General features: G+C 37.4%; 6 protein-coding genes across 6 annotated transcripts; 4 read left to right on the top strand and 2 right to left on the bottom strand.

Moving 5' to 3' along the window:
* Positions 1 to 169: 169 nt before the first annotated feature.
* On the top strand, positions 170 to 3,836 carry LOC117619596 (protein trichome birefringence-like 18). The gene is made up of 4 exons (XM_034349588.1): positions 170 to 480; positions 643 to 1,625; positions 1,915 to 2,189; positions 2,712 to 3,836. The coding sequence occupies exons 2-4, from the start codon at positions 842 to 844 to the stop codon at positions 3,522 to 3,524; spliced, it is 1,872 nt and encodes a 623-aa protein (XP_034205479.1). The 5' UTR covers positions 170 to 480; positions 643 to 841; the 3' UTR covers positions 3,525 to 3,836.
* A 596-nt stretch (positions 3,837 to 4,432) lies between these two features.
* LOC117619796 (65-kDa microtubule-associated protein 3) lies at positions 4,433 to 9,583 on the top strand. Its single transcript, XM_034349832.1, has 13 exons — positions 4,433 to 4,777; positions 5,493 to 5,580; positions 5,694 to 5,900; positions 6,188 to 6,439; positions 6,540 to 6,749; positions 6,840 to 6,995; positions 7,083 to 7,242; positions 7,335 to 7,486; positions 7,573 to 7,660; positions 7,949 to 8,022; positions 8,139 to 8,213; positions 8,355 to 8,634; positions 8,987 to 9,583. The coding sequence occupies exons 2-13, from the start codon at positions 5,509 to 5,511 to the stop codon at positions 9,376 to 9,378; spliced, it is 2,118 nt and encodes a 705-aa protein (XP_034205723.1). The 5' UTR covers positions 4,433 to 4,777; positions 5,493 to 5,508; the 3' UTR covers positions 9,379 to 9,583.
* An 858-nt stretch (positions 9,584 to 10,441) lies between these two features.
* LOC117620121 (AT-hook motif nuclear-localized protein 3) lies at positions 10,442 to 14,401 on the top strand. Its single transcript, XM_034350237.1, has 6 exons — positions 10,442 to 11,269; positions 12,460 to 12,527; positions 12,717 to 12,848; positions 13,309 to 13,470; positions 13,750 to 14,043; positions 14,083 to 14,401. Exons 1-5 carry the CDS (start codon positions 10,915 to 10,917, stop codon positions 14,041 to 14,043), a joined length of 1,011 nt encoding a protein of 336 aa, XP_034206128.1. The 5' UTR covers positions 10,442 to 10,914; the 3' UTR covers positions 14,083 to 14,401.
* A 1,674-nt stretch (positions 14,402 to 16,075) lies between these two features.
* On the bottom strand, positions 16,076 to 16,853 carry LOC117619569. The gene has a single exon (XM_034349559.1). It carries the CDS (start codon positions 16,666 to 16,668, stop codon positions 16,216 to 16,218), a length of 453 nt encoding a protein of 150 aa, XP_034205450.1. The 5' UTR covers positions 16,669 to 16,853; the 3' UTR covers positions 16,076 to 16,215.
* Positions 16,854 to 17,660: 807 nt separating this feature from the next.
* Positions 17,661 to 19,434, bottom strand: LOC117620394 (probable rRNA-processing protein EBP2 homolog). Its single transcript, XM_034350580.1, has 2 exons — positions 19,306 to 19,434; positions 17,661 to 18,776 (listed from the first exon to the last, which is right to left on the bottom strand). The coding sequence occupies exon 2, from the start codon at positions 18,765 to 18,767 to the stop codon at positions 17,883 to 17,885; it is 885 nt and encodes a 294-aa protein (XP_034206471.1). The 5' UTR covers positions 18,768 to 18,776; positions 19,306 to 19,434; the 3' UTR covers positions 17,661 to 17,882.
* Positions 19,435 to 20,121: 687 nt separating this feature from the next.
* On the top strand, positions 20,122 to 24,192 carry LOC117618745 (enolase). The gene is made up of 16 exons (XM_034348463.1): positions 20,122 to 20,358; positions 20,632 to 20,695; positions 20,993 to 21,057; positions 21,187 to 21,234; positions 21,322 to 21,408; positions 21,517 to 21,597; positions 21,694 to 21,795; positions 21,915 to 21,995; positions 22,083 to 22,157; positions 22,376 to 22,519; positions 22,642 to 22,836; positions 22,940 to 22,990; positions 23,164 to 23,252; positions 23,335 to 23,386; positions 23,656 to 23,712; positions 23,799 to 24,192. The coding sequence occupies exons 1-16, from the start codon at positions 20,290 to 20,292 to the stop codon at positions 23,877 to 23,879; spliced, it is 1,341 nt and encodes a 446-aa protein (XP_034204354.1). The 5' UTR covers positions 20,122 to 20,289; the 3' UTR covers positions 23,880 to 24,192.
* The last annotated feature ends 470 nt before the right edge of the window (positions 24,193 to 24,662 follow it).

Raw genomic sequence — 24,662 nt, 5'->3', positions numbered from 1 at the left:
TTATGCATCCAACGCTGTGAAGCTGTCACGTCCTCAACCACCCACGCCACACCAAAACAATGAGGTCGGCCTCAAGGCACAATTCCTCATGGCCGAACCAGGGGCATTATGGTAACTACTGACTTCCATTAATGACTCTCTCTCCAAACTATAAACAAGTCCAGAAAAGAAGAAGAAGAATGGAAAGTCGCTTAATCTGCCGCAAATCACTCAAAATAAAACAAGATACATTTGCCATCTCAATCCCTCTTTCTTTGATATTCTCATAATTATTCTTTAGTTACAAGTCCCTGATCCCAGATCTTCACGCACTGCTTTCATTTCCACGTTCCGTACATAAAAGCATTCGTCTTTCAGAATCTCATTTCACCTGAAAAACAAATCCTTCAGGTTTCATTTTGTTGTTTCCTTCTTGGAAATCAATCAGTTTCGGTGCTTTTCAGTGCTCCTAGATCTTGGGTTGCTCTAGTGTCGATCAAGGTATATTCTTTAGATCTTCAAACCCCTTTGGAAACAAGAATTGCATTGTTATTTGTTCGTTTTTAGTAATGGAAATTACTTCGATTATAAAGTTCCATCTTTGCCATTATGGTTCCTGAATTACATGTCAAATCTTGAGTTCTTGTTTTATATATTTTTCAGGGTTGCTGGAGGAGGCTGAGCTCGATCACCAATAACCGCTATGACAAGCTTCGGTTATTGGCTTTTGTCTTAATTTGGAAAGAAAATTCAAACTTGGGTAGTTCCTTTAGCCATTTCTACGAAAGATTTTGGGTTGCCTTGGTAGCTAATCTAGTTTAGGTAGTTTTTTTTCCACACGACTTACTTGATTTGGAAAGCCATGACTTGGGCTTCGCCCAAAGCTTCCATTTCAATGACTCACTATCCGAAAGCTCTTTCATGGATTGTAGTTTCGGTGGTGGGATTGGCTTTGTTCCTACTTTTTGCTTCCTGGGTTTTAGTGACTTACCCAATTGGTTCCACGGTTAGCTGGTATTTCTATGGTGTTGATAGTTTGCAGAAATTGGATTATTCGAGCTCTATAGGCAGTCAAACTTCTTACGATTCTCCCCTTCCTAACAATGTAGATAATTTCAATAAGAATGTGAAATCTGAGTCTAATATAGAAGTTCCCGAGAGTTCGGATGGTGCACATACAAAAGTGGTTGATAAGGATTTTCCCTCTGATTCCAATTCACAAGTTCCCACGAGTTCCGATGGTTCAGTGGTTGTTTCAGAAACTAAAGATATCAAAGATCTAGCAGCCCTGCAGGCGAATTTACCTGGTCCATCAGTTATCGAAAATGTTGCATCAGTAGAATCAGCTGGTCCATCAGTGCCTGCTGGTTCAACAGGCTCTTCGATTGATGACAATATGAAAATAACTGATAAGAATTTGTCATATGAGTCCAATCCCCAGCTGTCCTCGAGTTCTGGTTCGTCCAATGTTACAGAAATTGATGAAACTGGAAAACCTGTTTCTGTAGGTCTTTTCAACAACTCAAACTTCTTACAGATCGAGCCAAATGATTCTGTTTCAGATCCTTCTGATTCCAAATCTGGAAGCATGCCAGCTTCTTCTCCTCTGCCCAGCAATGCAAGAACTGGTGGTTCGGTTGATTCAGGTAGCTTTCGTGTTCCTTCATTATTTTTTCACGTTGGCTGACATTTGACTTGTTCCTGTAATCTTAGCCTTTTGCAGTTGTGAATTTTTTTTTATAAACTTTGGCTTGAAATATCTCAAAGAACATTTTTTTTTTTCAGTCCCAGTACTCTAGTTAGTTCCATATCCTGTATTTATAAAACGAATGCCAAATTCCATGGCTTGAGTTAATATATTCCATTTCAAGTGGAATTTTTGTTCTCAGTACTTCTTTCTAAGATTTTGACTTACATTTTGTTGGTATTATGTAGGCTGTGATCTATACAGTGGAAGTTGGATTTATGATTCATCAGGACCATTGTATACGAACAATACATGCCCTGTCCTGACACAGATGCAAAATTGCCAGGGAAATGGGAGACCTGACAAGGAGTATGAGAATTGGCGATGGAAGCCCCTTCAGTGTGACCTGCCACGTTTTGATGCCAGGAAATTTCTAGAGTTGATGAGGGGGAAGACAATAGCTTTCATTGGTGATTCAGTTGCTCGAAACCATATGGAATCATTGTTGTGCATTCTCTGGCAGGCAATTATCTACACCTTTTTCTCATTAAACTACAAACTCAAATTAAATGTTATAGCCAATCACGTCCTGATTAGGGATTGAACATCTTGTAGAACGCTTGTACTTGTCAGTACAATTGACAAGGTATTTCTCTGGTTTTGCCAACAAGTGGTTGTTGAAAATTTTTGCTCCTTTCCTTTTAGGGTCAAGATTTTGTGGCCTTGATCGTTTTGTCCTTCTCCTTTGTTGATCCAATATTTCAGTCCATTCTCATTATTCTTGTTTTAATGCGTTCTCATTCTGGAATTTTCAATTTTTTTTCCTTCTTCTTTGCACTTTGAAACACAGGCTTTTCAGCTCAACTTCTCTTATAGTAAGACTGTTATCATGTTTGTATTTGCATGTCCCTAATTTAGTAGCTTAGTCCATGCCTGACCTTGACTTGGCTGACTTGTTCACAACTCATGATTGCTAACCCTGCTAGTATTATATATCTCTACGTAACTTAATGGTGGTTCTTACATCTTGGTGTGGTGCTTTCAGGTAGACGTTCCAAAAAATCGGGGCAACAAGAGAATGCAACGATTTTTCTTCAAGTCGACATCTACGTTTGTAGTCCGGATTTGGTCCTCGTGGCTTGTCAAGCAAACATCTGAGGCATTTGATTTTGCTCCAGAGGGTGTGGCGAAGCTCCACCTTGATGCCCCTGATGACCGCTTCATGGATCTCATCCCACAGTTTGATGTGATTATTTTCTCTTCTGGCCATTGGTTTGCCAAGCAGTCTGTCTATGTCTTAAACAATGAGATTGTGGGAGGGCAGTTGTGGTGGCCAGACAAATCCAGGCCTATGAAGATCAACAATATTGATGCATTTGGAATATCCGTTGAGACAATTCTCAGGGCTGTTGCAACACATCCAAACTATACAGGGATTGCCATTGTTCGTTCCTATTCACCTGACCATTATGAGGGTGGGGCTTGGAATACAGGCGGATCATGCACGGGGAAGGTAAGGCCTCTTGCAATTGGTGAAGTAGTGGAAAATGGCTTCACAAATATAATGCACCAAAAACAGATTATGGGTTTTAACCGCGCAATTGAGAAAGGAGTGACAAACAAATCGAAGTTGAAATTGATGGATATCACTAAACCTTTCGAGTACCGCCATGACGGGCATCCGGGCCCTTACAGAAGCCCGGACCCGAATAAGAAAACACAACGTGGCCCTGATGGAAGGCCTCCACCGCAGGATTGCTTACACTGGTGCATGCCAGGTCCGGTTGATACATGGAACGAATTTGTGCTTGAAATCATAAGGAGAGAATATGAGGGCAGCAACAACTCTTCCACATGAGATATACAGCAACAACTCTTCCACATGAGATATATAATGTGCCTTGTGTTCTCAAAGTGGAAAGGTAACTGGTCAGTGATATTTATCTTATGTCCAGATTGGGGCCAAGCTTAAATAATAACATTTTTTTATTCTTTTAAATAGCTTGTAGATGTTATCTATTGTAACAGATGGGAGGATTAGTGGCTAAGTATGTACTTTAACAGAATTTTAGTATAGTTATCCAAATGGTTATGTACTGTAGAAAGTCCTTGTTTGTGTTGTAAAATACAACTGTTGTGTGAAATATAAGATGGTTTTGGCAACTTTTAAGTCTCAACCTGAGCAGAGTTTTGATAAGCTCTCTATATGTGTTTCTATATGCTTTTAAGCTTTGAATCATGTAGATTTATGCTTTGTTTTCTCCACCAACAATTTCGTGGTCACCATCCCAGCCAACTAGTTTAACTTACATTTATCAAAATATGGTTTTCATCATGGGAAAAAAATATAGTTGTGCGCGCTAATTATGGAGCTATAATTTTTTTATTTTCATGGAGGAATTAAAATAAAATATGTAAAACAAATATTTAATTCTACATTTATTGGCATATTGATCAATTCCATTGATTCAATAAACATTAAAATTTCGCAATTAAAAAGAATTCCAAATTTGTAATAAGATGGAGAGTTTAGAATATTTTGGAAATATCAGAAGTTCAGAACTTGATAGATCTCAAATAATACTATACTTTTCTTTTTCTTTTTTGGTGAGAAATTAAATTTCATTTCCATGCAATCGTTGCAAATTAGAAAACAAGGGGGGCACAGAAGTTGACTTTCTGCTGACATGGCGAAATACTATTGGATGCATAGATGAGAGCAACCATTAATCCACTGCAGCAAATCCAACTCATCTTGTGAGGATTTGAAATTCAAATGCCGTTGGTGAGTACCTGCTGCTTCCTGGAGATCATTAAAAAACAAATCCTTAACAAGCGCTCTCCCTCTTCAACGGTCCTCTTTTTTCCTTCAAACGGCTACTACTCTTTCTCTCTCTCTCTAAAGATTTCACATTTCAGTTACACAATACATCTCCAGGCTCTCCATCAAAATTCAAACCCCAATTCCTACTTTTTTCCCAAGCTTTCCAAGAAAAGAAAAGCGAAGCCCAGGTTTTCTCTTTCTCAGGAAAATCTCAAAATCACCAGCGTCTGCTGTAGCAAGAAAATCCGTACAGCAGATAATTAACGTTCGTTAATTCGCTCTCTCAGGTTTGCCTCTGGATCTTATTCGTCCCATTTTCATTATTTTCTTCCCTTTTTTTCCCAATTCCCCCTTCTGGTTCTCAAGAAAGAAGCACGGAAGTAACAGAAACATCCAAGTTTATAGTTTTTGAATTTTCTGTTTCCTTTTTGGACCAACAAAAAAAAAACATTTTCCTTGGGGAGGGTATCGATATTCTGAATGATAAAATATTTTGTTGTTGAAAATTTTTCATCAGCTTTCTTTACTGCCTAACGGAATGCTTCTAGTTGATTTCCGGCTTGTGATCTGAATGATGTTTTCAATTCAATTTCTTTGAGCTAAATTGCATGGGAAATATTTTTTGAAAATATAATTTTCCTTTCGAAGTCAGAATTTGGGGTGATTCCGACCGGATATGGAATTTCTCCAAAGTTTTGGTGAGAAACCTGAAATTCTAAAATTTGTGGTTGGGCTTTGAGGAATCTAGGGTTTAGTTGCCATTTAGAGCTTTCCATATTTCATTTTCCTGAAATGTCTGAGTATTTGAGTTGAATTAATTGGCTTAGATGGTAAGCCATATTGGGTGGGAATGAGAAAGAGCTGAGAGTATAAATGTTTGAACAGAAAATTTTGTAATTTTATTTGATAAATCACAGAACAGGAAGATAACTTTTAGTATTTGATGGTCGATTTACGCAATGCATATAATTAGGGTTTAAATGTGGAAATTGTTTGTGGCAGGTATAACTTCTTCAATATGTCTAATCTCCAAAGTGAGCAGCTTCTGCAAATGGAAACAACATGTGGATCACTTTTATATGAACTTCAGGTATCTCAAGAATCTGTGAATATAAAAGGAAATTTGTCTAGCTTCCTGTATATGATAAGTTGAAGTACACAAAATTGCTAAACTCATTTTCTTTCTTGTTTCTAACAACGTAGATAATTTGGAACGAAGTTGGGGAGTCTGACAAAGACAGGGATAAGATGTTGCTTGAGCTTGAGCAGGAGTGTCTAGAAGTATACAGAAGAAAGGTAGATCAGGCAAATCGGTGTAGGGCACAGCTAAGGCAAGCAATTGCTGATTCTGAAGCAGAACTAGCAGCAATCTGTTCTGCAATGGGGGAGCGACCAGTACATATTAGACAGGTCAGGAGCCATTGTGGCATCGATTTCTTTCCAAATGGCATTAAACAATGGGCAATAGAATTATAATTTGATGTTAAAACTTTGACCTGAATGGTGATCTTTGAAAAGATGAATGACTAAATGTTGCTACCCTATATGCACAATTTCAATGTTTAAAGAAAAAAGGTGTGATTGTTTAGTAGACATCTAATTCAAATGTCCTATTTCACTTGAGCTTGAGAGGACTATTGTTTAGTAGACATCTAATTTAAACTCAGCATCATTTACGATTTTCTTTGTCATTCCAGTCTGATCAAAATGCTGGAAGCTTGAAGGAAGAGCTCAGCAAAATAGTTCCACAGCTGGAGGAGATGAAGAAAAGAAAATTGGACAGAAATAATAACTTTCTGGAAGTTCTAGAGGAGATACAAATTATTTCAAGTGAGATTAATGGGAGCACAGAGTATAGTTCTTCTAAGACGGTTGTTGATGAAACTGATTTGTCATTAAGAAGGCTTGAAGAATTGCACAGACAGCTGCATGCACTCCAAACTGAGAAGGTTGAGTGTTTTTTTTTTCCCTCTGTCTGCATGTCATCATAATCTAATGTTGTATTCTTAGATGTCCTTCCTCATTTATCTGTTCTTTCTTCTTTTGCAGAGTGATCGGCTGAAGCAGATACAGGACCACCTGTGTACATTGAACTCACTTTGCTTAGTTCTGGGTATGGATTTCAAGCAGACAAGTAGTGAGGTTCATCCCAGTTTAGATGATTCAGAAGGATGCAAGAATATAAGTAATGATACAATTGAGCGGCTGGCTGCTGCAATACAAAAATTACGGGAGGTTAAACTACAGAGAATGCAGAGGGTAAAGAATGTTGTCAGTCAATTTTTAGTTTCTAGTCAAAGTTTTATGCGTTTAACTTAATGATCTTAGTGAACTTCTAATCTTTGACAGCTTCAAGATCTTGCATCTACCATGTTAGAGCTATGGAACTTGATGGATACGCCAATTGAGGAGCAACAGATGTTTCAGAATATAACCTGTAATATTGCTGCTTCAGAACATGAGATAACTGAACCGAATACACTCTCTGTGGACTTCATCAATTACGTGAGTCTTTGAAAATAATTCTGTATTTTTCAAATTTTGGATCAGCATGTTTCTCAAGGATTCACGTAGACTAAATGTATTGTGCAGGTTGAGGCAGAAGTGTCTCGGTTGGAAGAGTTGAAATCAAGTAAAATGAAAGAGCTTGTTCTTAAGAAGAGGTCTGAGCTAGAGGAAATCTGTAGAAAGACACATATGGTCCTAGAAGCAGATAGCGCAATTGATTACGTCATTGAAGCTATAGATTCAGGTACATTTTAAATTCTTAATAGCATATCACAGTGTAACAGAAAATACATACGCATTTGTCTTTGAATGTCTGCCTCATTCTTACGTTTGCAGGAGATGTGGACCCTGCTTGTGTCCTCGATCAAATTGAGCTTCAGGTTGCAAAGGTTAAAGAGGAAGCTTTTATCAGGAAAGAAATACTTGAAAAAGTTGACAAATGGTTGTTTGCGTGTGATGAGGAGTGCTGGCTCGAGGAGTATAACAGGGTTAGTTGTTTCCATAATTTTACATGTTGATTATTCCATCACATTCATATCCCTTTGCTTACTTGTCCTATTCTATGGTCATTTAGGACGAAAACCGATACAATGCTGGAAGAGGAGCTCATCTTACTCTTAAACGTGCTGAGAAAGCACGTGCTCTGGTTAATAAACTTCCAGGTACAGACCACATTTTGTAGAATGGCACCCTTGGTTAATAATGCTGACTGTTACGGAACCCATTAAAATTCAAGAATATAATTTTGATTTATATTTATGCTGGTCTCAGTTACATTGGCTAGTTGGAATTTAACTGATCCTTTTTAAGTGCTTGAGTTTCTCCAGTAGTAGAAGTTTTTTTTTATGTCTGCTGGTCTCAGTTATTTTTTCTGCTGTTTTTGTTCATAAGTTCTTCTTCTTCATCCCCCCCTCCTCCTTATGGTTTGCTTCCCATATGTGTTTATACAGCAATGGTGGATGCATTGGCTTCAAAAACCATAGCATGGGAGAAGGAGAGAGGCATTGATTTCACATATGATGGTGTAAGTTACTTTCCTTGTATTTCTGAATTCTCTAGGAGGTATTCCAGCTTAAGTTTATTTTGTTTGTTTTCATATATGCAAATTCACAATTTTTCTTGTTATATACCTCTGTTCAGATCCCTCTTCTTTCCATGCTTGAAGAGTATACTATTTTACGCGAGGAGAAGGAGCAAGAACGCCGAAGGCAGCGGGTATGGTTCTGTAGTTTCACTTGAACATCTTCATTTTACTCATTGATGGACTTCGTTTGACCATGCATCCATATCGTGGTTCTTTCTTATTGAATAAGATCGAGTAAGATAATCTTTTTAACAATTAAATCTCCATTTCAGGACCAGAAAAAAATTCAGGGTCAGCTCATAGCTGAACAAGAGGCACTTTATGGGTCAAAACCAAGTCCTTCCAAACCTCAGAGTGTAAAGAAAGCTCCCAGAATGTCAACTGGAGGTGCAAGTAATAGAAGACTTTCGATGCAAGCTCCTAAACCTGATCCACTTCACTCGATCAAAGCTACTCCTCATTCACGTCCAACCCCAAGGAAGGCTGACCGAATCCACCAGAATGAGCAATTAAGTAATTATCTGGATGATGGCTTTTCAGCTTTGTCCTCAGGTAAATCTCTTCTTCAATTGTTCTCATTTGTGTTTGGTTGACAAATGAGAAGATTGAACATAGTTATCTAGTAGTTTCGAAGGTTATTCACCCTCTATTTCCTTGCAGGGGAGGACTCTGCTAGTAGTACCTAGAAACATGTTTGTTTTATTCTTCGTTGGTCGGTGTTCCAGAAGCATCTGTTGCTGTACACAAAACTTAAACACAGTGATTTCATTTTAAACAAAAAATGAGGCATGACACTGGAACACCATCTCTGTTGCTGTCTAGTGTACATTGCCATCCAGACACAACATAAAAGTTTTTTAAACAATAAAATTATATGTCTTTATCTTTTTCTCTGTTGATGCAGGCAGGAGAGGCTTGGATGTTGCTGGTCTTCCTGTTAAAAAGCACTCTTTTGGTGCCACAAATGCTTCTGAAGTGGAGACACCCACAATGCGGAAACCCTTCTCACCCATTTCTATTCCAACTGAAAATGGTGCAATGACTACTCCTTTGAAGTCTACCAATCTTGCAGATGAAGAGAATAAGACTCCCAAGGTGATGCCAATTTTTGTGCCAACGACGCCATCAACGGTGTCAGTACCCATGCAGACAGCTATGACCCCAGCTTATCCACCAATTCCTTTTGCTGCCAATGTAGTCGAAGAAATCCCTGAAGAGATTGAATACTCTTTTGAGGAAAGAAGAGCTGGTTTTGTGCTCCCAAAAGCACATATCAAGTCCATGATACAAGTTTGATAGATTAGTTAATTTCTGGTGAACTTGAATTAAGTGTTGTTTTAGCATTTCTTTTTTCCTTTTGTGTTTTGGTTTTCTAATTTTCAAGTCAATTGTAATTGGCTTCCTGATCTGGTGTACATAGTCTACGACCAGTGAACGTGGACTAAGTTGTCTGAACCTGTTCCCTCTTGATTAATCAATGTGATCATCATTAAGTTTTCTGTGCTCCTTTGTTCCAATTTATCTATGGAAATTGATTGATTGATTTAAGAAGACTGTCTGCGTGATGTGGTTTGCTGTGAACAAGGTTTACTTGTTGCTTTACCTATGCTCTTTAGATTTCATGAGCTTTCTCTGAGATCATCTGCATTATTTATATATCAACCAAATATTGGATCTGTTAGCTTTCTTCAGACAGATCTTCTCTGGCTAGAAGCGTGATCTCTTTCCAATCATAAAATGCTAAACAATACAAGCAGCAAGCACAAGTTTTGAGTTTGTTTTGTTTTTTCCTTTTCTGGGTAAACAATCTCCTTTCTTCTAGTGGTGGATTCTTTTTCTGGTAATCTATCACTAACAAATTCATAAGCCTTCCATTTTCATATTTATTTTTTTGAAAGGCATGTTATTTTACAGTGGCATTAACAGTAGATACCTCAAACTAAAAGGGCGTTTAGTTCAAATTAAAATGATCTAGTCAACTTTAATTTTCTGAAAAGACAAAGGAGTTGTCAGTAGTTGGAAAATTGGCATAGCTCTAACGTTAGCTTTACAGCTTTGATATATATTTCTTTATACAACTTTAAATAAATAAAAGGTAATATAAAATAGAAAAGCCCTTTTCTTTTCTCAAACTAAACTTGATTGTTTTTTTAAATATTCAAATTCAGTATCATTGTCCATTTATTAAATCGCCTTTATTAAATTTCCGAGACGGACGCGAACCAATTTCTTAACTAAAATTTATACTTTGAATATGCAATTAGAATATTAAATTTTAATCAAATTCATTAATATTTAAATATACAATTTATTTTTTAATTATAATTTTCCAATTTTAATAGTTTATTTATTTCTCCTCCTTTTCCTGCAAAACCCTAAATTTACATTTCTTCGAAGTATTTCTGAAATCACAAGAAGAATTTGTGCTTCTAGTTCCTTGTAATTCTGGGAAGTTGTTTACAATTTTTTTTTACTGAAATTCAGTTTCTTGCCATTGAAGCTCTGTGCTTTCTCTACAATGGTGGAGACAAACCTCAGAGCTGGAGGAGTTGCAACGCTGGGCTCTCTAGCTTTCAGCATTTAAAGACGAGTTTTTGTTTCTAGAGTTCCAAATTTTCCTTGAAAAGTTGGAATTTTCTAGCTCAGTTTCACAGAAAATCTTCTGGGTTCTTGTGTTTTATTTCAATCAACTTTTTTTGTCCTTAGATATCACATTTTCTAGGTATTCTTGCTTCCTGAAGTTGAGGGCTTTAATGGGTAGGTTCTAAATTTGTAAGAGTTTGTAGGGTTTAAGCTTACTAGGGTTTTGTTGTCTGAAAGTTACATACAAATATGGAGGAGAAAGACAACTTGGTTTCTGGGGTAGCAGTGAGCGGTGAAGAAGCTCCAGATACCTACAGAATTGCCCCGAGAAATGAAAACCCTAGCCCATCTGGGGGTCCCACAATGGCAGCAGCTGCAACGGCCTCGCCGATGAGCTTGGCCTTGACCAGTACGGAAGTGAAGAAGAAGAGGGGCAGGCCTAGGAAGTACGGACCTGACAAGACCGTCTCTTCGGCATTGTCGCCGATGCCGATTTCGTCTTCGATTCCGCTCACAGGAGAGTTCTCGGCCTGGAAAAGGGGCAGAGGGCGGCCCGTTGACTCAGTCAAGAAGTCTCACAAGTATGACGTTTTTGAGAGCTCAGGTAATAAAACGACTCTCATATGTAGTGTTCTAGGATCTAAGACCCTTTTAAAATTTATAAGCTTTGAAAATTTTGACTTTCAGTTATTGTTGGTTACCCTTTTTACTGTTACATTTGGGATGATCATGATCTGTTATGGTAGCTTTGAAGGGCTTGTGTTTATTGCTGTGAGTAAATTTTGGTACAAAATAGTTGAAGGCTTGTGCCGGCGGTGAAAAGATTGAATTTTGGAATTGGATTTGCGTTTTTAGAGTACGATTTTGAGGGAATGTTTGTTGGATTTGGTGTGGGAGTGGACCCTTTTTGTATCAGATTCCCTGTCAGATCTGGAAGCAAATGGTATATGTGGTGAAGATGTGGAGTTTTTCTGCTGGCAGCCTACAATTATATTATACTAGTCCTTTGCCTTTTTGTGAGGGAAGATAGCTAAAGCTTACGAGGAAACAGGATGAGAATGATTGAAGGTGCCAGCTTGTTCAATAGGTAGAGTCCACTAATGGGGTGACGTGCCTGGATTGGACTTTGTCTAATTACGTGATTATCTCTTAAAAACCTGCGGGCTCTGGTGGGGTTCTGTGGAAAGACCTGGCTAAGCTGCACAAGATAAGGAAGAAAGAGAAAAATAAAGGCAGCGCAAGCAGAAAATGTGGTGGAAGAAAATGATATGGGTTGGCTTGCAAGAGTTTAAACTCCATCTGGGCATGAGAATTATGCACACAAACACTGGGTTTATACGGTTCGGGTTATAAATTAATATTTTCTGGGCAAGTTTTGACCTTAACCACTGTAGAAAGAAATCTCATATTTGGTTCAAGAGCTACTGTCTCCTGAGGATTATGGGCAGTCTAGTCACGGAATGGTTTTTGAGCGGCCCTAAGGCGTAAACTATGACCCTTATTATAAAATTAATGGGGTTCGTTTCTACGAATTTTAAATCATTAGTAGTTATTCATTCGCTTTTTATTTATTTCCTTCTCAAGTTCATCAAATTAGCTAGGGTTGCCTCTTTCTGGTGGTGAACTAGGCAACAATTTCCAGGCTTTGTTCATTTTCCCATCTATTCTAATCAATAATCATCTAATATCTCCATGCTTTGTCATTTTCATGGTTATGGGTATTATATACATTAGATGAGAATTTATTTGTTTGTTTTATTTTCGATTCGCTGAAGGTTATTAATTCTTTTGTAGGTGAGAAAATTGCATACTCTGTTGGTGCAAACTTTACACCTCATGTCCTCACTGTCCATGCTGGCGAGGTATGCATTGAAAAATTATGTGAAACAAATTTTCACGTCAATACAGCAATCTCATGCCAACTATTCCTAATCGATAATGGAAGTTTTCATCTCAAGATTTGTTAAGGATGAGTTTGCATGTCCAAGACTTAGTGCTTTGATCTATGTTGTTCTTGACCTGATTTCTGATATTTCTTCTGGTTGTCGTAGGATGTTACGATGAAGATCATGTCATTCTCTCAACAAGGGTCTCGAGCTATTTGCATACTTTCTGCAAATGGTACCATTTCAAATGTTACACTTCGGCAGCCCAGTTCTTCTGGGGGTACTTTAACATATGAGGTATGGCCTCTCGTCGTCCTTTCAAATTGTGTGTTATTACTATACAATGTAACTTCTTAGTTGCAAGCTATTTACATACTTGGTGTTGTGTATATCATATGTTATTTATTTTTAAATGCTCTATATTTAAGAGTATAACCTTTCAGTATTTTTGTTATTTGTTCTGCTACTATAGCTAGTGACAACACATTAAATCAAAAGAAAATACAGCAATTATTGACTCCATGTGTTCCTGCAGAAGACAACATTAATGTGGAAGATTGATCAACTCTATAACTGTTTTAGTAAATGACTTGTATAAGTTCTTATCTTTATGCTGACCCAAAAAGTTTCAAGTTTGTAACTTGGCCGACATGATGTAGTTAAACTGTTATCATACTTGGTTTCCTGACATTGTTGATCGGGAGAAAATTTGACGGTGGTTTTTTTTTTTTTTTTTTTTTCCTTTTAAATTTTACAGGGCCGTTTTGAGATACTTTCCTTGTCTGGATCATATATTGCAATTGAGAACGCAGGAACAAAGAGCAGATCTGGTGGCATGAGTGTCGCTTTGGCAGGTCCAGACGGTAGAGTGGTTGGGGGAGGGCTTGCTGGTATGTTGATAGCTGCTGGCCCTGTGCAGGTAACATCATTTCCTAGGAAGAGAGAACAAAAGATGAAGTAAAAGAAGATTAATAGTCAGTCATTATATAATTGATTAATTTCTGACACGTTTAAAATGTTAATTTTACTATTTCTTTATCAAATAATCCAATATTTTGTTATTATTTTAGAAATTAATTGTTGTAATGTATTGTAGCTTACTTTATAACAGTGAATTCTTCTTTTTTGCATGTTCCACCTGTATATATCCAGAGTTGTGCAGTTAATGTTTTCCTTTGAACTGTTTTAACTACATCAGGTTGTGGTGGGGAGTTTTCTACCAGGTCACCAGCAGGAACAGAAGCCCAAGAAACAGAGACTCGAGCCTGTATCATCGTCAATTGTCCCTATTGTTGTCAATGCCGTGTCTGGTGAAGAAATGAAGGTCTGTGGTGGAGTAAAGCCCATTCTGACTTCTCCTTCCTTCCATGGAAACAATTCAACTTCTGTAAACCCCATGCACAGCTTTAAGAACTCAGCTCCTGAGAGTAAATCGTTGTCGGAAGAGGAATCTAAAGGCCTCGGTCAACCAAACTGTGAAGTTTCTTATTGATCATGTTTGCTCCCTGTGTGATGGTTGTATCTTAATTATTTTCTCCAGAATCAGTGACATCTAGGCTCACTCGACCTTGTCTGACACCAATATGCAAACTCATTGGCTCTTTTGTGAAGGACAAACTAGGCTTAACGTACCTCATGTTGGTTTTAACCCAGGATTGTAGTCGTTCTTATTAGGTTTTAGGTCGGTCTCTCGAGCACGAGGCTTATCGTGTGGCTGTTGTATTAATGTATTTCTAGTGTTCTATGGTTTAGCATTTTTAGATGTATGAAACATGATTAGTGATTTGTCCCATAAACTTCTTAGTATCTGAAAGTTGGAATTTGAGTGAATGCTCTCTTGGTTATGAACTTATGAGTGTTTAAAAAGTTCACAAAATTGCATATCTATCTTCCGTTCTCCCAAATCGGTTCTCTTTATCCATATCCATAAAAAACAGAGAGAAATAAAGTCATAAAGTTAAAAAGGAATAATAGAAGGCAATTTAAGCACGTTCCTTTTAAAGATGTTATCAACACAGCAAAGCCTCATCACTGCAACAAAAAATTGCTGGCTTTAGACCATGGCCTAGAATAAACGTGAATTTCTTAGTAATTCTGCTTTCCATGCTTTATTAACCTTTTCTATAAATTCTTCTGCTCTTGTCCTCAGCTCATCATCACCCTCAGTTTCACCATTGTCACTATTGGCACTGCTGACTTTACTGTTATCAGATATTGCAGTCTGGGCATTTGACACTTGACTGACTTCCATCAAGGCATTGTTCTTCTTGCACACTTGTTTAGCCCTTGTGCCTTGTTCATCATCCACATGCTTGCTGGTGGGCATTGTGAGGTGAATTGTGCTTCTTTCATCGTTGTTGGAGATGGGTTTCGAGCCCACGAGGATAATGACTATGATCAAGTTGCAGAAACAGAAGATGAATAGAGAGTTGGAAGCAGCCTGAGTGATTAAATCTAGTGTAGAATCAAGCATAGTTGTGTACATTGGAAGGGTAAACTTTGTTAACAAAATGTGTGTGTGTGTGTGTGTGAGAGAGAGAGAGAGAGAGAGAGTGAGAGAGAGGTTAGCCCACTTGAAAGCTTGTATGGATGAAGGAAAGAGTGGATGGGAAGCTTTAAGGAGAGGAAGATGTTCTGTATTGTGAAAGCTAATGATAAATGGCATAAAAAAAAACTGTTTTTATTTATCATGCATTGGAATGGAAAGCTTATTCCCAACTAAAATTATGGGGATGATGGGGCCTCTTTTTCATTTTTTTTAATTAAAAGTCCATTGTACCAAACAAGAATCTCACATGGTTCCTTCTCAGCCTCTCCTTCCGTCTGCGTCATCACAAAAACATCACCCACGAACCAAGCCCGTTTTCATGGTACTTTGTTTCTTGTCTCTTTTGTTCTTTTGCAAAACAGAACAGAACATGTACCTGATCATCTCATTAAATTTGACTAAAACTGGTTTGCTTGCAAGATATTAGAAAACTATTAGTCAGGTAATTATGTGAAGGAGACTAAGTATAGTTTAAATTAAAGAAAATTATTTCAAAATGGGTTTATTTATATTAAAAGATCTTGACCTACCAACTTATTTCGAAATTGACATCAGACCAACACAACACTTATAAGTTAGGCAAAACGTTGACCTGGCCCTCCAAATTCAGGGTTTAGGCTTTCTGCAACTGATATGAGATTCTTTATTATTAAAGCCATTTATATATATATATATATATAATTATTCTCTCAAGCAGGGGAAGTGATAAAAAGTTGAACGATGGACCAAAATACAAAAGAAGATGAGAAAAGTTCATGCAGCTTACATTACCAAATGAACATGCCCTTTTGTAACTTTTCAAACACTTTCCCTCTTTATCCATGTGAGACCAGAATCAAGGCATATGATATGAGGCTTTTGCTTACGTTTTGTTAATCTGTAAGTTTGAACAAAGTTACCCTCCGAAACATACAGGACAGGATCAAGAATTTCACAGAAGATTTGCAGTTGCAGACTTCATTTCCGGGACCGACAATTCTAAGAACATTTCTATTTCTAACTATTAAAATTAAAATTTTATCAGTAAACCACATCGGAGTTACAATTAATGTACAAAATTTTAAGCTTGATGATGACCAAAAACCAAGCTAATACAAATTTATTATGCAAGGCCCTTCAGATTAAATGTGAAGTTCTCAACAACTCTGCCCTCCCTCCTTTGTTCATTTTTTCAATAAACTCTTCCGCTCTTCTTCTCAACTCATCATCATTGTCGCACTTCTTGCTGTCATTGTGATGGCTGATGATGTTGTCCTTTTCATCACTGGCAGTGGCAAGTTCTTTCTTGGCATTTGATGAAACTTGGCTGAAAACAGTATCTGATGGATTGACCAAAGTACCCTCCTCCTGCTTACATTTAGCATCATCAACTTGTTTACAATTTGCGTTGTTTCTGTTGTACTTGTAGCTGCTGGTGACCATTGAGACTGGAATTTCACTTTCTTGCTCAAAGTAAGAGCCCGGTTTTGACCCCATGACGATCATAACTATAATCAAATTGCAGAAGCAGAAAACAAGCAGAGAATTGGAAGCAGCCTGAGTGAGCAAGTCCACTGCAGAAGCCAACATGGTTGAGCAGATTGGATTGGATTTGACTGGATAGGATATATTTTGATGAACAAAAGCGAGGAGAAGGGGTAGGGTGTTAGGAGAAGAACGAGAAGAAGCTATTTATAACTACTGGTACAGTGGATTGAAAGAAGTGTAGGCGAGAAGCTTTTTGAAGGAGATCATGTTAACGAGTTGATGGTGAGGTGGTGTGGTGTGAAAGCTACATAGAAAATGACATATATTATATGATTTTGTTTAATGATTGAGATATAAATCAACTGTAGTTGAGATGAAACTTCCCAAATGACTCACTGTTTAGTGGGTCTTCTCTCTTTTGTTTAATCAAAAAAGTCCAAACGTACCTTCCAAGAACCTCACATGGAACTTTCTTCGTTTCTTGGCATCAAAAGTTGACATCATAGAACCACCAATTTTACTTTTGAGTGTGTTGAGCAAATCCCAGACTTTTTTATTTTTACCAAAGAAAAGTCCAATCTCTCTTCAATCAAAATTTCAATGTCTTTGTTACCAGGAATATATATATATATATATATATATATATATATGGCGCTGGTTATGGGTACCAAAGACTTGCTGAGATATCCTTTATACTCTTTTTGCTATTGATCTAATAAAATTATATCACTTTTTTATATATAAAAAATAATAAATAGATCTGGCATCCATGTTGAAGGGCCTTTGCATTGGTAGGGCACAGAACCGATTTCATAAAGAACAAGTGCAGCTTTAAAAACGTAATGTTATCGGCTTTCCAGGACAGTTTATAGGCGAAGCAGATGGATATTGAAATGCATTTGAATGGATCGATTGCACATTTAGTTATTAAAAGCAAGGTGAAACCAGAAGCATATGAACACAACAAAATTCTTTGTAATTGGAAGCTACAGTTCATGAAATAGAATGGATGAAGACATATATAAGATATTTGTTTGTAAATCATAATTTTTCATATGAAGAAAGCTACAAATTGGTTGTAGTGTTTGGCTTCATCAGGACCAACTAAAACTTTGCATCAATAAAAATATTACTTCATACTACGATCATCCACCAAGAAGCACAACCACCACTTTCAAGGTCAGTAGTGTTGGAGCAAGGCTTAACACACTTAAAAGTTCACATGTATTAAAGTCACCAGCAAAAATTCATAGGCTAAACAGGCAAGCGCTTACCAGAAAGAAAGACTAGTACAAAAACAAAATCCTAAAATGGTATCACCTCTTCCTTTTCTTATTTCCTGAGAGAGAATCTTTATTGAAGCCTCTCAATTCATTGGTGGTTTCAGCCATATTTTGCTTCTTGGAACCTTTCCTCCCTCCATATCCAAACTTGGAATCCTTGATATCCCTCTTCTTCGGTTTCTTCCCCACCTTCACACCTTGTCTTGCCTTCCCTCCCGACCGATCTCCTGGAGCTACACCTGGCCTCTTATTACTTGACTTCTCAAATGGTTTCCCATCTTCGAATGCCAAATCCAACTCACTGCCTTTGTCACCCCCAGCAAACCCACTCTGCTGCCTCTGCTTCCTCCACTTCTTCACAGACTCTATGTCCTCCTTTTTCTGCTTAGCTCTCTCTTTCAACTTCTGAGCCTGAATCTCTTTAGATAATTTCTTGGCATCTCTAGCTTTCCTTCTCTCATCGGCTTCCTCAATCTTCTTCTTCTCTACCAAAAGCCGGCTCTTCACTCTCTCCATGTGGGAATCTGTCTTCACCATTTCCGCATAGTAGTCCTCAGGCCTGAGAAAAGGAAGCCCCATTGACTGAAGCTTCTCGAATGCCTTTCTCGTTCCCTCTAGAGCCTGGGTATAAAACGCGAGCTCCCGAGTTAGGTCATCATTCACGTCCACCTGTTGCTCTTGATCAATATCAACAGAAAGTTTGTGCACCCATCCAGCATTCTCCGGCCAGCTAATATCCCCAAGTTTATCAAGGAGACCATCTCTGTTGAATATGGCTTTCTTTGATGGTTCAGTCAATTTCACATCTTCCTCATCTTCAGATTCTGGTTCGGATTCTGGCTCAGACACATCTTCCAAATCATCCTCTTCCATGGAATCCTCATTAAACTGTCTGGACTCTTTATTGGATACACCCATTTAGTAAATCTATTAGGAAAAGATGCAAGTTGTTTAGACTAATGAACAGGATAAATCACTTCATATCAGTTCATACATTTGAAAAGATTTGTACCAAAAACAGATTAATGCATTCAGGAAACAAAATAGAAAAAAATCTATGCTGCACGACTAAAATTTATAACCTACCTAACAATATCACATATCTTAATCTTAAGAAACACAGAATCATTACAAATTCCAATATATTTTTTTTATTTGCAGCTCAAATCAATCAAAGTTGAAATATCAGATTAACACACCACAGCCTATGAAGAACAGATTCAAACACAAAAAAAACTACAGTTGGGATTTCAGGAAATTTTTTATAAAAAACGAAAATGCGACATCTTTCCATTCTCTTATACATCAATTTTCTCGGCAGCCAAGCAGCAAAGGAAAAAAGGAAGAACGAAGAATTACATCTCACGCCTAAATTAAAAGACTACGGTTGTATAGAACTTAAATAAGTTTTGCTTCAAGATTGAAACTTAGGAGACTGGCTATGAAAAATGCTTACCTTTCCGCTGTGGCCTCTGAACCCCCGATAAACCCCTATTTCCAATTGCTTTGGTTTAGGGTTTAGGTCGAGCTGTGAACTACACAAAGAAGCGTTTTCAGGACCTTGGCTTATAGGGGCTTAGCTTTGGGCTAAAACTAGGTGGGCTTAACCATTGAAAAAATTAAGACATACAGAACTTAGTGGGGCTATCTTAACCCACACTGAGAATTTGGGTTAGTACCTTATCCTCATCTTCTTAACGTGTTTGGGCCTAGGGCTTCCACTTAACAAAAACAAAAACTAAATTAAGATTTTGGTCTATAATTCGGTTAAAGTTCGACTTAATCTATGTAGTTTTAATTCTAACGATTGAAGTATAGTTTAATAACTACTGCAATTTAAGAATAATGACTTAATTTCGTTACTAACTCAAATAATTGGTGCATGAGAGCCATTTATGTAGTGATTTTACACTTCCAAACAGTCCAATTTACGGTCACCTATGTTACTCATGTTTTAATGTGGAAATTTTATTTTTTAAAAAAATTTATTTAGAATGATTAATGTGGAACTTTGAGGAACCAAAATTTGGAAAAACCATTTAACTGGCCCCGGTTTATCAAATCTGGGTGCGCCCAAATCAAACCTTTTGACAAAAAGCCACCCTAAAATTCCAAATTTACCCTTCCTTTTTATCATGACATTGAGTAATGTAATTTCTTGGGCAAGGGGCAGTGGGCAACCGCATATTTCTTTTCATATGCCCCTCCGGGCCCACAGAGACTAAGTAGGCAGTCCGTGATTCGCAAGAAAGAAATCACCTACCCTCCACATCGCTTGCACTTTTTGAACGATCAACGGCAGCGATTTCATTGACCGCGCTTCACGCCCACGGGATCCCACCTCTATATTTACCACATCTCATCACTTTCTCTAGAAAGCCTTCGATAAATACAAAGAGTGTAAAAGAGTGAGAGAGTTGCAGTTGAAGTTGAAGTTACAATGGCCACGACGATCAAGCTTGTTAAAGCCCGGCAAATCTTCGACAGCCGTGGAAATCCCACCGTCGAAGTGAGTTTCTCTCATTCTCTGCCATCCGATTTGCTTATTTTCCATCTCATTTTAAGTTATCTGTTTTCTTTTTTCTTTTTTCCCTCTTCACTGTCTGTTTTTTTCTTTTTTGGTCAGCACTGTCTGTTTGGTTTATGAGAAAATGTGAGAAAACAAAATTAAATTTTAGTAAGAGGCTGGATTTCTGAGCAACCAATCATGTTTTTTTCTTTTTCTTTTTTCCGTTAGATTCAAATGTAAGGCTGATGATGACTGAATGTGTGTATATTTAAGGTTGATGTTACACTCTTCGATGGAACCTACGCAAGAGCAGCTGTTCCAAGTGGAGCTTCCACAGGTAAAAACCATAGAGTGTTCCCCTTCCTCTTCATTTGTTTGTCTTATGTTCTGATTGTTCCCGAGTTTGCTGGTTATGTTGGAGAGTTAGGTTTTAGGAACAATATATCTTTATATATTCCTTTACGTCTGTGTTTTCGCACTTCATTAGTGAGGTGTTTGCACTTCATTTCTTTACATTTTTCTATTTATGCTGTAAAGTAGGTTTAATTTGAACATATTTGAGTGCCTATCATCATGATTCTAGTTGTAGTTCTTTCTCGCTAATATTTTATTGTTATATTATATGATTGAAAAGGTATCTATGAAGCCCTGGAGTTGAGAGATGGTGGATCGGATTATCTTGGGAAAGGTGTCCTTAAAGTATGTGGTTATTGTTCAGTATTAGATTTTGACTCTGCGAATTCTGTATAATGTTACTCTATATCATTTTGATTTCTTTTTCGTTTAAATGGAGCAAAGTTGATCATTGCAATTTAATCTTGTGTTTAGGCTGTGGAGAATGTGAATTCGATCATTGGACCTGCTTTGATTGGAAAGGTACCATATTTAGATTGTATTCTATTCCTATTCCGGTGAAAGGCAATTGGTTATTAATTTTATTCTTGCTTGTTGTGTGCATCACAGGACCCAACAGAGCAGACCAAAATTGACAATTATATGGTACAACAGCTTGATGGAACTGTTAACGAATGGGGTTGGTGCAAACAGAAGGTATATTAATGTTTTTTTCTTCTTGCTTCTTCTTCCTCTCTTATTGCCGCACTTCGGTCTAATTTGTTGCATGCTAATTCTGGTTTCTTCTCACTTTTATTATTTTAGCTTGGAGCAAATGCTATACTGGCAGTGTCTCTTGCTGTCTGCAAAGCGGGTGCCATTGTGAACAAGATCCCTCTTTACAAGGTTTGTTTCCAGGGAGAGTAGTACCCTGCCATTTCATTTAGTTAAAGGCATGTCTCAGGTTCACTCTTAATAGTGCTTTTTCTTTTTACATTGCAGCACATTGCCAATCTTGCTGGAAACAAGACCTTGGTGCTACCTGTACCTGCATTTAATGTCATTAATGGAGGTTCTCATGCAGGCAATAAACTAGCAATGCAGGTTAATGTTGATTTCGTGTTTCTCTTTTTGTTCTTGAATAATCTGTTAGTATTTTCTCTTATGGTATGAGAAATTAGTGCCCCTTGCAATTTTTATTCTTATTATTTCTTCTGTGACAGGAATTCATGATTCTCCCTGTTGGAGCATCTTCTTTCAAGGAAGCCATGAAGATGGGTGTAGAAGTATATCATCACCTGAAGGTATTACTATTTTATTTTGCAGATTTTGCATAATAGAATGACCTCCTTTGCAGGCCTCATCAAGTTTCCACTTGGTTTCTCTTCCAGGCTGTAATTAAGAAGAAGTATGGACAAGATGCCACGAATGTTGGGGATGAAGGCGGCTTTGCACCTAATATTCAGGTATGTAAAAATATTAACAAAACAAGACAACTTAGAATGGCTTTTTGTTTTTGTGTTCTTTACTGGCTTAATTATTTGAATGGTGGTAATTTAATTTACTAAGTTTCCAGGGTACATGTCTTCGAATAACAGATTAACTTAGAAATTGACAATTGTTTTTATCCTTATTGAATTTTGGCTGGACAGTGGAATAATTCTTTTGATGTTTCCCTTTATAGGAAAACAAAGAGGGTCTTGAACTGCTGAAGACAGCCATAGCTAAAGCTGGATATACTGGAAAGGTTGTGATTGGGATGGATGTTGCTGCTTCAGAATTCTATGATAACAAGGATAAGACTTATGACTTGAATTTCAAGGAAGAGGTAACTAAATTACAACATATTTGGCTACACATGGATAATTATCTTTTCTATATACTAATTATATGGATTTATTATCTCTTACGTTGGGTTAGCTGGCTGAACTACTTAGTTTTATGCTGCAGAAAAATGATGGATCACAAAAAATATCAGGAGACAGTCTGAAGAATGTTTACAAGTCATTTGTTACTGAATATCCAATTGTGTCGATTGAAGATCCCTTTGATCAGGATGATTGGGAACACTATGCAAAGATGACTGCTGAAATTGGTGAGCAAGTGCAAATTGTTGGCGATGATCTCCTTGTCACAAATCCAAAGGCAAGTAGATTTTATTATTATACTGCTACATGTATCACATTATGTGTGATGAATCATAGAAAAGGTGGTCTTGACATTTCTTTGTTCATTGTGCTTACTGCAGCGAGTGGAGAAAGCAATCAAGGAGAAGTCCTGCAATGCTCTTCTTTTGAAGGTAGTAATTTCGGCCCCTTTCTTTCCTTGATTTTGGATGGAATCCTTCATGATTTATAGGTGGCTAATGCTGCTACTTTCATCTTTCATCCAGGTTATTAATAGTTTATGGATTTCTGTGGATGACTAGTGACCAGTGATGACACCTCATCTCTTTATTTTTTGTTTGTTTAGGTGAATCAAATTGGTTCAGTAACTGAAAGTATTGAAGCAGTGAAAATGTCTAAACGTGCTGGCTGGGGTGTCATGGCAAGTCACCGAAGGTATCCCATTTTTCGTTATTTTCATTCATCTCTTGATACACATAATCTTTTGCTAATTTGGTTTATCTTTTTACTTTTACAGTGGTGAAACTGAGGATACTTTCATTGCTGACCTTTCTGTTGGGCTGTCGACGGTAAGTGCTAGGGTCTTACCTGGATGCTATATAAGTCTACCTTGTACTTTATAATTTAGTGTTAGAATTGTATTGGGATATACTTTCATTGCTGACCTTTCTGTTGGGCTGTCGACGGTAAGTGCTAGGGTCTTACCTGGATGCTATATAAGTCTACCTTGTACTTTATAATTTAGTGTTAGAATTGTATTGGGATATTGTCGTCCAAGCTTTGGACTAGGCTGTTACTTAAACTGATTTGGCCTATGCATCCTTGTTTGATCAAACAGGGCCAAATTAAGACTGGAGCTCCTTGCAGATCAGAGCGGCTTGCTAAATACAACCAGGTAAAACTTTGTGCGCCCATCTTCTTGTAACTTGCTTCTTTGTTCTCTCTAACTATTTTCTGCTTTTCTTGTTGGGTGTTTTGCAGCTTCTTAGGATAGAAGAGGAGCTTGGATCTGCAGCAGTCTATGCCGGATCGAAATTCAGAGTACCAGTGGAACCATACTGATAGGAGTGCTGGAATCTTAAAACCCTAGTTGTTAAATAAGCCTTTCTGGTTTTTGGTATTACCAACCAAGCATGTAATTTTGCATAGCCGTTGTCCTTACTGCTAGTTACTATAGGATCTTGGTGAGGAAATCAGCAACTATTAATGAATGTGTTATCTAGGTTTGTTTCAATTTCAGCTTTCTTGGTGATGCAATGCAATGTTGAGTCTTCTCTATATTGCTCGAGTCTTTATGGGTTAAGACAATCTTGAAAGATACACTTTGATTATTTTCTTCCGAAGCATCAATACAGTACAGTCCAGTCCAATCCAATCCAATCCTCTCTCTCTCTCTCTCTCTCTCTCTCTCTCTCTCTCTCGTTCATCCCAAAAGACCATACAAAAGTCGTTTTCACCCATCTCTTATAGCACTGAAGCAGAGCATTGTTTTTAATTTTTATTGGGCCAACAAAAAGATAATTGGATAATTTATTTCTTGTGATTCCTTCATATAGTTTCTTTTTAATTTTCGTTTCAAGTTAAAAAGGGAATTTTGTTACCATAAATATTTTTGTAAGTCCAACTGTAAATAGTTCTATTGAAAAAAAAAAAAATTGTAAATATTTCTAACATATACTAGTAAGTTTGCCATTATCAATTGAATTGACTCCCCTTCATTTAAATAAAAATAGGAATAGTCACCACAGACGTATTAATTTTATTCTTGTCAAAATATGAATGGAGAAAAAGAAAAAAAAAAACTTGCCAGAAAATACTTCTGATTTGGAAAGCTTTCCTTGCCCG

The sequence above is a fragment of the Prunus dulcis genome, chromosome 2, assembly GCF_902201215.1.
Source record: "Prunus dulcis chromosome 2, ALMONDv2, whole genome shotgun sequence".
NCBI classification, from domain to species: Eukaryota; Viridiplantae; Streptophyta; class Magnoliopsida; order Rosales; family Rosaceae; genus Prunus; species Prunus dulcis.
The sequence above is the reverse complement of the archived record's forward strand: the minus strand, read 5'-3'. Positions and strand labels throughout refer to the sequence as shown.

What these genes read in the sequence shown, in the direction of transcription:
- LOC117619596 (XM_034349588.1), top strand. Translation starts at nt 842, where the DNA reads ATGACTTGGGCTTCGCCCAAAGCTTCCATTTCAATGACTCACTATCCG. An exon ending in TGGTGGTTCGGTTGATTCAG is followed by an intron (nt 1,626 to 1,914) that starts GTAGCTTTCGTG and finishes GGTATTATGTAG; the next exon opens with GCTGTGATCTATACAGTGGA. An exon ending in TGTTGTGCATTCTCTGGCAG is followed by an intron (nt 2,190 to 2,711) that starts GCAATTATCTAC and finishes TGGTGCTTTCAG; the next exon opens with GTAGACGTTCCAAAAAATCG.
- LOC117619796 (XM_034349832.1), top strand. Translation starts at nt 5,509, where the DNA reads ATGTCTAATCTCCAAAGTGAGCAGCTTCTGCAAATGGAAACAACATGT. An exon ending in CATTGAAGCTATAGATTCAG is followed by an intron (nt 7,243 to 7,334) that starts GTACATTTTAAA and finishes TTACGTTTGCAG; the next exon opens with GAGATGTGGACCCTGCTTGT. An exon ending in CTTTTCAGCTTTGTCCTCAG is followed by an intron (nt 8,635 to 8,986) that starts GTAAATCTCTTC and finishes CTGTTGATGCAG; the next exon opens with GCAGGAGAGGCTTGGATGTT.
- LOC117620121 (XM_034350237.1), top strand. Translation starts at nt 10,915, where the DNA reads ATGGAGGAGAAAGACAACTTGGTTTCTGGGGTAGCAGTGAGCGGTGAA. An exon ending in TGACGTTTTTGAGAGCTCAG is followed by an intron (nt 11,270 to 12,459) that starts GTAATAAAACGA and finishes ATTCTTTTGTAG; the next exon opens with GTGAGAAAATTGCATACTCT. An exon ending in TCACTGTCCATGCTGGCGAG is followed by an intron (nt 12,528 to 12,716) that starts GTATGCATTGAA and finishes TGGTTGTCGTAG; the next exon opens with GATGTTACGATGAAGATCAT.
- LOC117619569 (XM_034349559.1), bottom strand. Translation starts at nt 16,668, where the DNA reads ATGTTGGCTTCTGCAGTGGACTTGCTCACTCAGGCTGCTTCCAATTCT.
- LOC117620394 (XM_034350580.1), bottom strand. Translation starts at nt 18,767, where the DNA reads ATGGGTGTATCCAATAAAGAGTCCAGACAGTTTAATGAGGATTCCATG.
- LOC117618745 (XM_034348463.1), top strand. Translation starts at nt 20,290, where the DNA reads ATGGCCACGACGATCAAGCTTGTTAAAGCCCGGCAAATCTTCGACAGC. An exon ending in ACAAGATCCCTCTTTACAAG is followed by an intron (nt 21,598 to 21,693) that starts GTTTGTTTCCAG and finishes TTTACATTGCAG; the next exon opens with CACATTGCCAATCTTGCTGG. An exon ending in GCAATGCTCTTCTTTTGAAG is followed by an intron (nt 22,991 to 23,163) that starts GTAGTAATTTCG and finishes TTGTTTGTTTAG; the next exon opens with GTGAATCAAATTGGTTCAGT.